The 13,274-nt window shown below is 47.9% G+C and overlaps 1 protein-coding gene across 1 annotated transcript in view; it reads right to left on the reverse strand.

Annotated features, from left to right (window-relative positions):
* Positions 1-13,274, reverse strand: part of FAM53B (family with sequence similarity 53, member B) — a 120,858-nt gene that overhangs the window by 61,724 nt on the left and 45,860 nt on the right. The window contains exon 3 of the mRNA XM_011986421.1: positions 12,457-12,511. Within this exon, the coding sequence (XP_011841811.1) occupies positions 12,457-12,511 (55 nt within the window). The remainder of the gene's footprint in view (positions 1-12,456; positions 12,512-13,274) is intronic.

Consider the following 13,274-nt stretch of genomic DNA (forward strand, 5'->3'; position numbering starts at 1 on the left):
CCCAAGGCCACAGAGCTAGCACCAGACAGGATGTAAACCCAGCTTAGTCAGGCCCCAGAGCACAGGCCCTTTTCACTACACTGCAGCGCTGAGGCAGACTGCAGGGGAGCCTGACTCTGGCCCTGGCCTTAAGGAGTTTATGGGTCAGGCAAGATGGGCTCAGGTGCAGAAAACTGAGACTTAACCCATGAGTGCTCGAGGCAGCAAGGACTACAAACCTATCTCCTCTACCAGTGGCCACTCCTCAAAGGGCACCAAGAGACACAGCCAGCTGAGCGTCACAAGCAGCAGCTTCTTGACTGACTCAACGGGAATGACCTGTGCAGCCCAAAGGGAGGGCCAGGAGCCCAGAGGAAAAGCTAAGGCACAGCTAACAGTGGTACTCCTTCCTCTTGGGCATCCTGCCAAGGTCATGAGATACAGATTGAGGGGCTGGGACCCTGGCAGGGGACACTGCTAGAAATTATCCAGAGGCTGTATTCATGGAGGGCCTCAGAAGCTGGAGATGCAGGAGAGAAACCTTCCAAAAGCCCAGGCAAGCCAGCTGCAACAAAGCAAGACTGTCGCTAAACATCCAATTCCTTCATCATACATCGTTCATCTCATCTCTGAAATTTCCCAGGGCCTGACCACAGCAGGTCTCAATATCTGCTCCTCCAACTAGACTGGATCAATTACTTCCAAAAACCATCCAACGTACCCCTTCCTGCAAGTTATATTAGGTTGTTCAGACAGGCTTCACCACCAAGGAAACCATTCCCTTTGGGTATTCACCATTCTATTAAATCAGCTTCAACTTGACACTGGGCAGCAGCTGAAAGTCCAATAAACTAATATAAAGTAAAAAAAAATTTTTTTTCAGACAGGACCTGGCTCTGTGGCCCAGGCTGGAGTACAGTGGCATAATCCCAGCTCACTGCAACCTCCACCTCCCAGATTCAAGCTATTCTGGTGCCTCAGTCTCCTAAGTAGCTGGGATTATGGACGTGTACCACAAGCCCAGCTAATTTTTGTATTTTTTGTAGACATGGAGTTTCACCATGTTGGCCAGGCTGGTCTCAAACTCCTGGCCTCAAGTGATCCACCCACCTTGGCCTCCCAAAGTGCTGGGATTACAGGCATGAGCCACCGTGACCGGCTATAAAGTAAAATTAAAGGAAATATAAACTCTTGTTGACAGAGTCACAAATATCCCAGTTATCTAATTTAAAAGAAAACAGAAAGTTATCCTAAGAAAAAAGTGAAGATTTATGTATGATGATGTTCATCAAAATGATGAGCGATAGCAAAATGGTAAACATAATTAAAACATCTTACAGCAGGGGCTGGTTAAATAAATTATCAAGGAATAACATGGAGCATGAAGAAGCAGAGTTTCAAAGAACATTAAATGATGTGGGGAAATGATAATAATATAAAGTTGAGCATAAAGAAATAGGATGTAAAACTGTATAGAGGGTGTGATTTCTACTTAGCAAAATATGTCTGTTGTATGTGAAGGTAAGAAGGAAATAAACCAAAATGTTAAAGTGGATTGGCAGACAGCTGGTTGGTTAATTTATTTTTTCTCTTTTGTTTTTCTATAGTCTCCAAATGTTCTGAGAAAAAATGTCTTACCGAATATGTGGGGGATGTGACCACCAAGCCCACTGGTGCTGTGCCCTTGCTGAACTCAGGAAGTGAGCCAGGGTCAGGGTGGGGGCCCACAGCCCGCCCTCTGCTGAGTTGGCTCCTCTGGGTTTTCAGGAAGTTGCTGTACCAAACGCTGGCCACTAACTTCTCTTTTGAGACAAGGCACTGAGGCACCAGATGGGCCAGGAATGTGGCCGACTGAGGAAAAAACCAACGGGTTTGGCACAGAGCAGCAAGGGTGGCCGGTGCTCACGGAGCCTGAGACATACTACAGACTGTGTCTCCGCCAGGCCTCGGGGAAACCCGTGAGATGAAAAGGAGTTGATCCCACTCTCAGAGGATGCCATTTTCTATTCCATTTTTGCGCCACTGGCCTGGAATTTTTCCCATCTCTAGGGAAATCATAGAAGAAAGGGAAATCGGGAGGCAGCTAAACCATCCCTCCCATCTGCCCTTCCTTTCCCATGGCCAGCCTGCGATCTTGGTGCTTCTTGAAGGGATCCCTCAGGGCCTCCCTACTCCAGGCCTACCTCTTCACTGCCTCTAGATAACTTCCTGAAGCCCCCACCTATTGTGGCCTATTCGCTTCAGTTGTCACCCGCTGCTTCTGGGAAAGAAGACAAGCATTTCAGACTGGCACCCGGGCCCATCTCCTCATCATTTCCCCCAACAAACCCTACACTCCAGGTAGCAAACCTCCTATGACAGTGGAGGTCAGAAAATAATCACATAGAGTCAAAACCATCCTTGAAGAATTCCTGAACCAGCCCACAAAGTACACCTCCTCCACCCAGCTTTGTGTAGACAACCCAAAAGGGTAATTCTTATGCACCAGCGATTCTTTATAAAACTAAAGTTTAAGTAACTAGACTGCAGGAGCAAGCACAGGTAAGACCTATATGCAGAAAGGCTGGAAGTCCAACTTGCTGGGCCTTGAGGTAACCACCAAAACCCAGGGACATCAGAGCTGGGTGATGAATTCCTACAGGACCTACTCCTTCTATGTTACAGAGTAAGCTTCTATGGCCTATAAGATTTGTTGTAGGGAAGATTCGAAGAGTCAGTTTTTAACTGTGAAGAGAAGTTGTAGCTTCCCCCAACATCAGCTCTTTCACTCATTCACACCCTTGCAAAGGCCTGGAATGTTCTTTTCCTGCCTTTATCCTCATTTCACCAAGAGTCTCCTCATTTAAAAAGCCAACTCAAAGATCCTCTGAAGATACGCCTTCTCCTAGCTCTGTGACTGTACAGCACAGAGGTACCTGAACTTTAGGGATCTGCTTACACATCTACTTCTCCTCCTAAAGCCACAGACTCTCAAGCACAGCCCCAGTGTGGCTCCCCAGTGCCTAGCACAGAGCAAGGCACACAGCAGCCCTTAGTGGTGCATGAATGAGGGAGTGGATTGCAAACTGCAGATAAAAGCTACAAGAGGATGTGGTGTCCCCTTGGATACACCTGTCTTTTGTCCTTGGCAAAGGTGAGTCTTCCTTGGCCAGGTAAGTCCAACCTGGGCTGTGGCCTGAACTGTCTGCCCCACCTGGGCCATGTGGCCATGTGTGACTCAGCCAGGAGATGGGTTGGCAGAGTCATGTCTAAGAGACTCAGAAAATGCAAAGCACTGTTATTGGGTATCAACACCAGCCAGGTGGCCACTTGTTCAGTCTGCAGGCAGATAATATTGTAATTGTTTCTATCTTTATCGCTTTGAGAAGTACAATATGAGAAAAGTAAAAACAATCAAGGCTATGTTTAGCCCTGTGTTTTCCCCATTCGCTCAGGGAACAGAAAGCGATTTGTTGGGTCAGATCACCAGACAAAAGAAACACGAATAGAAGCTAATTTTTAATGGCAAACTGCCCCAAGCGCTAGGCCCTCACGTCACACTGTACAAAGGGCCTCGGTAGGCCTCCAAGAAGAGGATTCGGGGTGCCCCTGCCCCCTTCATTCAGTATCACTTCTGCACAAACAACTATAACTCTTTCAAGTCACAATGGCCATGATGTAGGAGTCTACTGAGCAACAGTCACTTGGTGTAGCGGAAAGGGCAAGGACCTGGGTTCAAACCTCAGCTGTGTTAAGTTACTCAGTTCCTCATAGCTATTACGAGAATTAAATAGGCATCTCATACAGGGTATAGAGTAGGCTCTCAAAAGCAGCAGTCATCATAAGGATAATTAACGGTACTGGAAAACGCTCTCCTAGCTGAGGCTTGACTCAACCAGAGCTGCAACTGGGTGCCAGCCTCTGTAGAATCTGGCTGGAATGGAAACCTGGCTTCTCTGACTAAGATTTCTCAAAGTGTGGCTTCTGGGCCACCTACAGGAGCATCCTTTGGGGGTGTTTGTTAAAACGCAGGTTTCTAGACCCCGTCTCTGACTTGGTAAATCAGAATCTCTCTGGGTAGGCATTTGCATCTTAACAAGCTCCCCAGGTTATTTCAATGCAAAAATGTTGAGAAATGCTGTTCTGGAAAGCGGATGACATGGAGACCTGAGTTCTCAAACATCTGTCAGAATGGCAGCCCATCCAGACCATCCAGCCCCACTGCCCCGAAGCTTCAGGAGGATTGACAATTCTGGTCTCTACAAATTTGAATTCATAACATCACTGAAAGTTGGTGTTTTATGTTTCGGTTTGGGCCAATTCCAGGAAGAAGAATGGAGAAGGATCACTTCACCCTTCAAGTACTTAGAAGTTTCACAGGACAGGATGAGGATCCTTAGGGCCTCCTTCTCAAGCTACACAACGTGCTTTCGATGGAGAGCCACTAGCAAAGGCCTTAGAAGCTAATTTACTCCTGTGAACAAGATGAGTGTAAAGCCTCCCACTTTCTCCCTGAGAACACGCAATGGCCCATCAGCTGTGTCCTAAAGATACACAGAAGGGCCCCCATCCACCTGCAGCCTGACACCAAGCCGCTGGCAGACCTGAGCAGGGCGCAACAGCCCACAGCCCATTCAGTTCTATGCTGTGCCTGTTGCTTTAGCCTTTAGGGCATGTAAAGCTTCTCCGTGTCCCCAGTGAGCATTATCTTCACAAGTCTGAAATTATACATACGTGAGAGCATGTGTATTTGTGTGTAGCGCAAACACACATGAGCCTTTGCCTGCAGATGGGAGGGTGAGCCACACAAGCATCCTCGGGCCCAGTTCTCTCACAGTCTTGGACAGACTAGACTCTTCCAAAGCTGAGGCTTGATGACTGAGCTTGCAGTTTCTGACTTTTGATTATGCCCCAAAGAACAGGAGAATGAGATATCTACATATGCAGAGACAAGGACCCAAATCCCCAAATTTGCACTCACAAGGCTCTGGTCCTGTCACTGTTTGACTAAGAAGGGCAGAAGACTGCTGTGTGCACAGATCCTAGAGCTCGAAGCAAGAAAAACACTCAGAGGAACACGAATGGTATTTGACCTCAAATGTTCTTATTTCCATTTCTACCCTTAAATTTGAAGGAAAATTCCCAGGGCCCCAGATTCTTGGGGGACTATAAGCCTTCATATATTCAAAAGATAGAGGAGCTTTATAGCCCTGGAGAGCTTGTACTATGTTTTCAATGGTGCCTTATGGTCACATAAGTACAGCAGAATGTGGTTTCCAGAAAAGGTTAAGCACCTCAAGTACAGACCAAGATACAAAATGCCCCAATTAGCAAGCCTGCTGTCAGATCAGGACCAGCTGACTCATTCTTACATTTCACACCTATCTACTTGTGCTGACAATGAGTATCTCTCCCCTGCCCTGTGGGTTGGGTTGTGTGAACTTGGCCTCAGGGCCACAAAGATTCTATGCTTGGTTTGGGGAGAAGCTCACCAAATCACCAATGGGAAAATCAAGAGAGCCGAGGTGTCTTTCTGAAGGTGGTTTTGCTAAACTGATCTTACGAAAAGAACGTGGGGGTGCGGGGGACACAAGCAGGGCAATGACATGAGCTCCCCCATGATTGTCTCATCTGTTTTTAAATGGACTTGAGAGCCTCTGGCTCCCTGGAGGGTCTCTTTGCTTATATGACCAGAAGGAGACTCAATTCAGAGCAGTGTCAGGAATGAAAGGTCCTCGGGCTTTGCCTGCCAAGCCTTAGCTTCAGGTCCTGCCCACGCACCTGAGATGGACTGTAAAATGGCAGCTGTGTCCTGGGTTGGGGGACAGCAACACAGGACACCAAGTTCCTCACACAAGGCACAAGGAATTCGAATGGCTAGAGACAGCGCTCCATCAGGACCCACATCCAAGGAAGAAGGAAGGCGGGTCTGCAGGGCTCTGGGAGGTGACAGAGGCTACTAAGGACAAAGTTCGGGGTTCAGAGCCATTGCCAGGGCCCTGCCCTTACCAGCAGAGTTGTGGTGGCCCATGGCAGCTGCCGCTGCTTCTGGGAAGTCTTGGCTCTGACAAAAAGATGCCCGGTGGGATCCTCAAGGTTAAAAACCATACCAGATGGGGCACTGGGAACAGGGGCCTCAATCTCACGATCTGCACAAGGTGGAGTAGACTAGGGTCTCATGACAGCCCTTTCGGTTCTGACCGGGACTTCCTACTCCACCCCCCAGGCATTCATAAATGTAAGGGAACAGCTAGTATTTGCAATGGCAAAGAACTCTGAAGGGACAACAAGGTCAGTTTGGTCCATCTCCTCTGGATTTCCATCCTGATTGTGGGTGTGCACAGAGCATGGGAAACGGGCAGCTGCTGGTGATGCATCTCTCAACTGATGTGCACAACAAAGCTGGGTGCCATTAAACAGATGAGGGAACTGGCGACAGGCAGAGCTTTTCACGAAACTGTCAACAAATGCGTATTTACTGTTCATCAGCTAACACTCTAATAGGGTCCTTGCTGAAGCTGAGGAAGAGCATGAATGTGCATCCCAGGCACGTGATTCATCTCATGGGCTGTCACAGCAGTCCCCATCTGACTGATGGGGAGACTGGGCTTCAGAACGATGTCACATCTCCCCCATGGACACACATCCAGCAAATGACAGAGCCCGGATGTCAAAAGAGTCTGCAGTCCCAAGGTCATGCTCTTGCAGTTGGGCCAGGCTGCCTAACTTGACCATCTCTTCATGTGGAAGGCATGGCACCCAGATAGGCTGGCAGTGGCACCTGTCCTCTGGCACTATTGTGGTTCCCTCCCCATCAAGTCAGCCCAACCTGGGTAAGAAGGCAGCCCTGGGAAGCTCTGTTTTCACTTGTCACTGGCAACACTTGTCATGTGCCAACCACATTTTACATCCACTTCCATTCTGTGCTTTATTATTCCTGAAACACTGCCTGAAACCAAAGAATGGTACAAGGAAGAATTTAAATACCCTACATGGACAAACTATTTTAGAGATTTTTAAAAATCACACATATGACCATAATAAAAATAAAAATAATAAAGTAAACCTTAAAAAATCCTATATACATATACATATATATATATACACACACACACACTTATATATGGATATAATTTTTTTTCAATGAAAACAAATCTCATTCTACCCTATACTGGTTAACACGCAGTCTCTTATTGGAAGACCTGGCCCAATGACCACATTCAAAATGGTTGTCTCTGCAAAACAGAAAAAGTGGCAGAGACCAAAAATTGGGCCTGAGAAGCTCTGATTTTGTTATTGCTGTCATTCATTTTGATTCATTCATTTGTTTATTTGTTCTAAGAATCAAAAACACTCAAGCTCTGATGGCCACCCTTTTCCTACAACGTGCAATCACTTTCCACTTTCCATGACAAACAGTGGCTGAGTTTAAAGACCAAAGCTACCAAATCTCAAAGCAAAATCTTTTAGTCCTCCCCAGCTCAACACAGCCAACTGGTTTACCCTGTAGAAATTAATACAGAGAGTGCCCCAGGGAACAACCCTTTTATGTACAGAGTAGACTTTAACAGCCAAGTAATTAAACCCTGAAAGTAAGAGCTTATAATTAAAATGCGGACAAACCTGAACTGGGGCGGCACAAGGAGGGCTGCTATAATATTTTTACAATTCCTTTTTATACATAATGTATGATCCTTCTGCTCAAGTTTCCTCTATGTTCTTTGCCTGTGAAATAATTTACATTAATAAATAATTTATTACCATAACTCCTAAAGTAATTATGGGTTTCCATCCAATTTTTTTTAGCACATGAATTGTTTTGTTCTCTGTCCACTGACTTGTATTTACAAGACTTTTCCTAGTAGCCTTTTTAAAATAATTGGTATTGCCTTCGCTTTCTTACATATGAGTGATTTCCAGGTCTCCTCCTCGCCTGAGTGCTGAGGAAAATGGAATGTGTGGTGCCTATTGTCCCTACAATACAAATGCACTGAATGGCTGCAATTAGCCAAGGGTGGTGAATGGAGACTGCGTTCACTCCACTTGCCTGTTTCACCAAAAAAGATTAAACTAATACACGTGTGACCCTGGGTCCCTCACTGCAAATGGCAGAAGATGTGGAGGGAGCCTGGACTGAGAGTCCACATGTGGCCCTGCTTCTCCCCACACAGGATGACTCTCAGCCACAGCCCGGGCCCCTCTTTGTACCCACTAGAAATCAGAGTCAGGAGCAAGGGCTGGCTCCCTCGCCCAGTCGGCTGTCCAGTGGGTGGGCCGCACCACGGAGCTGCCACCTGACCTATGTTTCCTGTGTCGAGAGCACAAGAACCAGTCATATAAATGGCTCTTTCCCAGAGCAGCTTTGTAGAGGAAATTCCATTTCAGCAAAGAAGGTGAGCTGGGGATGCTCTGGGAGACGAGAAAGGAAGCCAAGAGTCAAAACAGCCTCTGCTGGCAGGAGCCCTGTGGTGGGGACTGAGCTGGCACCCTAGTAAGGGGCACTCAATCCTGGTGCAGGGCTGGCTGGGCAGTGCTCAGCTCTACCCTCTCTGCTTCTCCCATCCACACTCCATGCTGGCTTTGTTCTCTTCCACACTGAGAAGCACAAAACCACTTCTCTGTATCAAGTTCCTAAACTGGGGTAGGGGATAAGAGTGGGGAGGGGCCTGGTATCCAGCTTGCAATTATAGGGCGTGAAGTGCTTTTAATTAAAAAAATAAATAAAAAGCATAGGCCAGGCGCCGTGGCTCACACCTGTAATCCCAGTACTTTGGGAGTCTGAGGCGGGTGGATAACCTGAGGTCAAGAGTTCAAGACCACCCTGACCAATTTGGTGAAACCCCATCTCTACTAGAAATACAAAAATTAGCCAGGCATGGTGGCAGACGCCTGTAATTCCAGCCACTCGGGAGGCTGAGGCAGAAGAATTGCTTGAACCTAGGAGGTGGAGGTTGCCCTGAGCCAAGACTGCACCAGTGCACTCCAGCCTAGGAGAAAGAGCGAGACTCCATCTCAAAAAAAACAAACAAAAAAAAACAAAAATAAAATTAAAAAGGCATTGTTGTGAGTATTCGATTTATATTAGTTACGTGTTTTATCTAAGTGGGTGCAGAAGAGGCTGAGCTACTTGAAACGGTGGCATTTTAGGAAGTGACCAGGGTGCTGTGCTCCTTGCTCTACTGCACTTGCCCAGATTTTCTGCAGAACATTCGGGAAACTTGAACTCATACTGGCTTCCAGCAAGGACCCTGGTATGGGGGCTCAGGAGGAAAAAATCCTGAGTCACAGGACTAACTGTCCCCAGCTCTCATGGGAGAATTCCACTGATCAGCACCAGAACATGAATCTTTTATCTTCAGGAGACAGGCTGGGGGTTGGTGATTATGATAATTTGGTGTTTTATCTTTGCACAGCATTGTCAAGAGCTAGAAGGGCCCAAAACCCTCTTGAAAAGTCCAGCCGGCCCCTCAGAGTATTCTCTTCCCCACTGTTGAAAAGCAGGCATGCCAGGCGCGGTGGCTCACGCCTGTAATCCTAGCACTTTGTGAGGCTGAGGCAGGCAGATCACGAGGTCAGGAGATCAAGACCATCCTGGCCAACATGATGAAACCCCGTCTCTATTAAAAACACAAAAATAAGCTGGGCGTGGTGGCACACGCTTGTAATCCCAGCTACTTAGGAGGCTGAAGCAGGAGAACTGCTTGAACCCAGGAGGTGGAGGTTGCAGTGGGCCAAGATCATGCCACTGTACTCCAGCCTGGCGACAGTGAGACTGTCTCAAAAAAAAAAAAAAAAAAAAGAAAGAAAGAAAAGAAAAGAAAAGAAAAGCAGGTACACCTCTGATGAAATCTTGCTGCCTGGGGTGCACTCCCAGTTCACGGAGCACCAGAAGGGCTGGAGAGGTAACCTGAGCTTCCACTAGACAGAGTGCACAGGGTAAGGCTCCTGACTGCTGACCCCTCTCTCCCAGCAAGTGCAGGAAAGGGACAGAGGCGGGAGGGAGGATGTGCGCTAGTGTGTGGCCGTCACCTTAAATCCCCATAATTTGCAAGGTGAGGAAACCTAGCCAGGAAGACGGGGTGGTATCCCCATAGTTCAAGGGCCTCCACATCTCGTGGAAGTTAGCCTAAGCAGCACGGAATTCACTGTTCATTGATCTTTCTCCTCCACCAGACAGAAACCTCCCTGAGGGAAGGGGCAGGGTCTGATCCACTCTATCCCTCACCAGGTGCCTGACACACAGCAGGTGCTCAAGTCGTATCTATGACAGCACGTCACTGCAAACGAAACGAAATGCGGTCAGTGAAACACCTCAGTGATGCACAGCCGTGCAGGTCAGGGTTTTCCTGAATCAGGGAGGGGCTGAGCAACAGAAAGATGAGGCCCATAGACAGAGAGCAGCAGAGGAGAACGAGGGGACTCCAAAGACCTCCCACCAGTACAACAGCTCCCCGCTTCTCCCTCTGCTGCCTCGTAGTGCCCTGGCACTGTTCCACAGAGCAGAAGGAACACAGGACCATGCTGAAGAGGAGAAGAGCCTGGGACGGAGGCACTGGGACCCCGCCAGCACCTCCTAAAGAGTCACTCTGTAAACAGGAGTCTGGAGACACAGCGTAGTCCCTCCTGGAAACCACGGCCTCCCCGGTAGAAAGCAGGTTGCTGGGCTCCGCAGCCTCCGATAGATTCTCCTGGGCCATCTGGGCTTTTCCCCACAGACCTCCTCTCCCCGGGGCCTCTGCCTTGGTCCCTGGGCCTCAAGACCTGCCCCTACAAGGGTGAGTCTCTCTGCCATCACAAACCCACCACACATTCACCTTATTGTAACTTACATAGTGCAAAGACTAGAAATCCTTGAAATAAAGACCAACATCTCCACAACCCAGTTTACTGGTCTGGCCCGGTTGACAGCTAAAGTTTAGGCAGGGTTGAAGGTTTGGGCATGCCAGGGCCTCTCTCTCTTTCCCAGCATGACACAGGAAGGAAGCTCAAAGGTGAGGCTGTCCCAGGAAGCAGGCAATGAGGCAGGCTTCTGAGCTATGTGTCTGGGGCACTGAGGGTTTGCTGAAAGCCGTAAACCATGGGGGAGGTATTCAATCCTGTGGGGACGGGCCTCCGAAGTATGTCATACGGAAAACCAGGGCCAGCTGATCTCCCTGTCTCCATCTTCTTCAGCAGCAGCATCAAGAGCACCGCCACATGTCCCAGAGCCATGGCATATGGTTGAGAAGAAAACAATCTCCCTTCATCGCCCACCTGAGTCCAACTCCGCCTACTGAGGGAGCTTGCAGAAGGCCACCTCACTAGACCTCAGTTCTCTCGTATGTGCACGAAGCCGCTGGCAGAGCCAGCGGGGCCCGGCATGTACGAAGCCTGGCACAGGGCTCAATCTAACATATCGCCTCATCTACAGCAACTGTATCTGAAGAAGAAAAACAAAACACCTCACGTGCAGGAAGGACCGAGAAGGAAAGGCAAGGGAAACTCTGAGGTCTGACCAAAGTAACCTTCGAATCTGAAAGCCCACAGTCGTCATCCATCATTCAAGAGTGGTTTCTGAGTCCACATAGACGTTACAGAAACTCATCCGGCAAGACGTCCCCAAAGGTGGGCAAGGAGAGCCACAGAGGGACACTGAGAGGTCAAACAATGCCCAATCACCTGAGGCATCAAGAAATCAACATAATCAATGGTAATCTTTTTTGCCCCCTATAAAAAACAGTAATTCACACTTGCACAGAAACAGAAGATCAAGGCAATCTTCTCTGGAAGGCATGTCAGCAAAATGAATCAAGAGCCTTAAAAATGCCCCTGCCCTCCAGCCTGTCTATTCCACTCCTGTAAACTATCCTAGCAAATCATCTCAAAGGCAGACAAGGAGTTAGGCACTTACACAGTCACTGTTCATCACAACAGCAAATAAAACAGCCCCTTGACCCACCAGCCTAGATGTAGTTACATCACTAAAGACATCCTGACACACTTACCACACAATGCGGCACTGTAAACCATTAACATGCATGGAATGAACAATTTTAATGCTGTGGGAAGATGATGGTAACTACTCCAAGTGAAAACAGCAAACGAATATAGTTTTACATAATTATATGTTCATCGTGCAGTGGGCTATATAAAAAATGCTAAGAACATAAACATACACAAAAACATCAACAGTAACTCTCCCTGGGCATTGGGGCTATGAGAGATTTTTACTGCATACTTTACACTATTGTGCATTTTCTGAATGAAAAAAAATCAACATGAATTACTTTAATCATCAGACAGAAATTCTCAGTGTTGGAGTTGTAAACCACACATTAGTGCCCGTCCCTTCACTCAGGCACCATAGGGGACCAAAATAGTTAAAACACACAGAAGAGTCCCGGGGCTGCTCTTTTTGAACTTGTGTCCAGAAAGTGCTTTGAGCGTCTCACCTGGAGGACTCAGACCCTGGCTGGAAGGACTAGGAGGACAGCTTCCAGGACGGCCTTGAGTACTTACCCATAATTCCACAAGAGAAAAGTGTAGGTCCTTGACTCATCTTCTTTGGCGTGTGCTGAAAACAACCAGAAAAGCTATTCACTCTTCAAATCATAGGAAGCATGTTTTGCACTGACTCTCTACTGATCCCTTCTAAAGTCACAATAAAAGGGTGACTGTCCTTTGCCAATGTCAGATCAGGGAAAGGAGGAAAAGGTATTCAAAGAGAAAACATCTGCACAGAATTAGGCCCAGACTTTTTGTCCCAAGTCTCTAGTGAGTTATGGAGTCCATTGAGTTAATGGGCTTTGAAAATACACAGAAAGCCCCATCACTTCTGACATGAGGGGATTTTTCCACATAAGAGATGTGGAGGCGGCCCAGGGGCAGAATGGATGCTAAACAGTGGAACAAGCTTCCTTGAGCTGGGCTGAGAAGACACCAAAAGAGGAGGGGACCTCCCTGGGGACACAAAGAACCTCAAGTAGGGAGCAGAGGGCCCCAGGTCCGACTCCGAGACCCCTCCCTTCCAGATCCAGGGAGAACAGCTCTCCCGCTCTGGTGAGAAGCATGGGGAGAGCTCAGAAGGGCTGGCCTCTGCTCTGCAGACTGTTTTGTGGCTACACTGAGGCCCCCTGAGGCATTTTCTCTGAACTGAAACAGAAACTCAAGGGTTATACTTGGTCTCAACATAACAGCGATGGCTTTTGAACTCCTTGGCACTGTATTTCCACAATAGTTTCCTTTCCACTGTAAACATTCTACATCTTTCCTGATGCCCCCCGCCTACCCTCAACTGAACGCTATGGCCACTGGGCAGAAAATAGGCCAACGAGGCC

Source organism: Mandrillus leucophaeus, unplaced genomic scaffold (genome assembly GCF_000951045.1).
Source record: "Mandrillus leucophaeus isolate KB7577 unplaced genomic scaffold, Mleu.le_1.0 Scaffold299, whole genome shotgun sequence".
Taxonomy (NCBI): Eukaryota; Metazoa; Chordata; class Mammalia; order Primates; family Cercopithecidae; genus Mandrillus; species Mandrillus leucophaeus.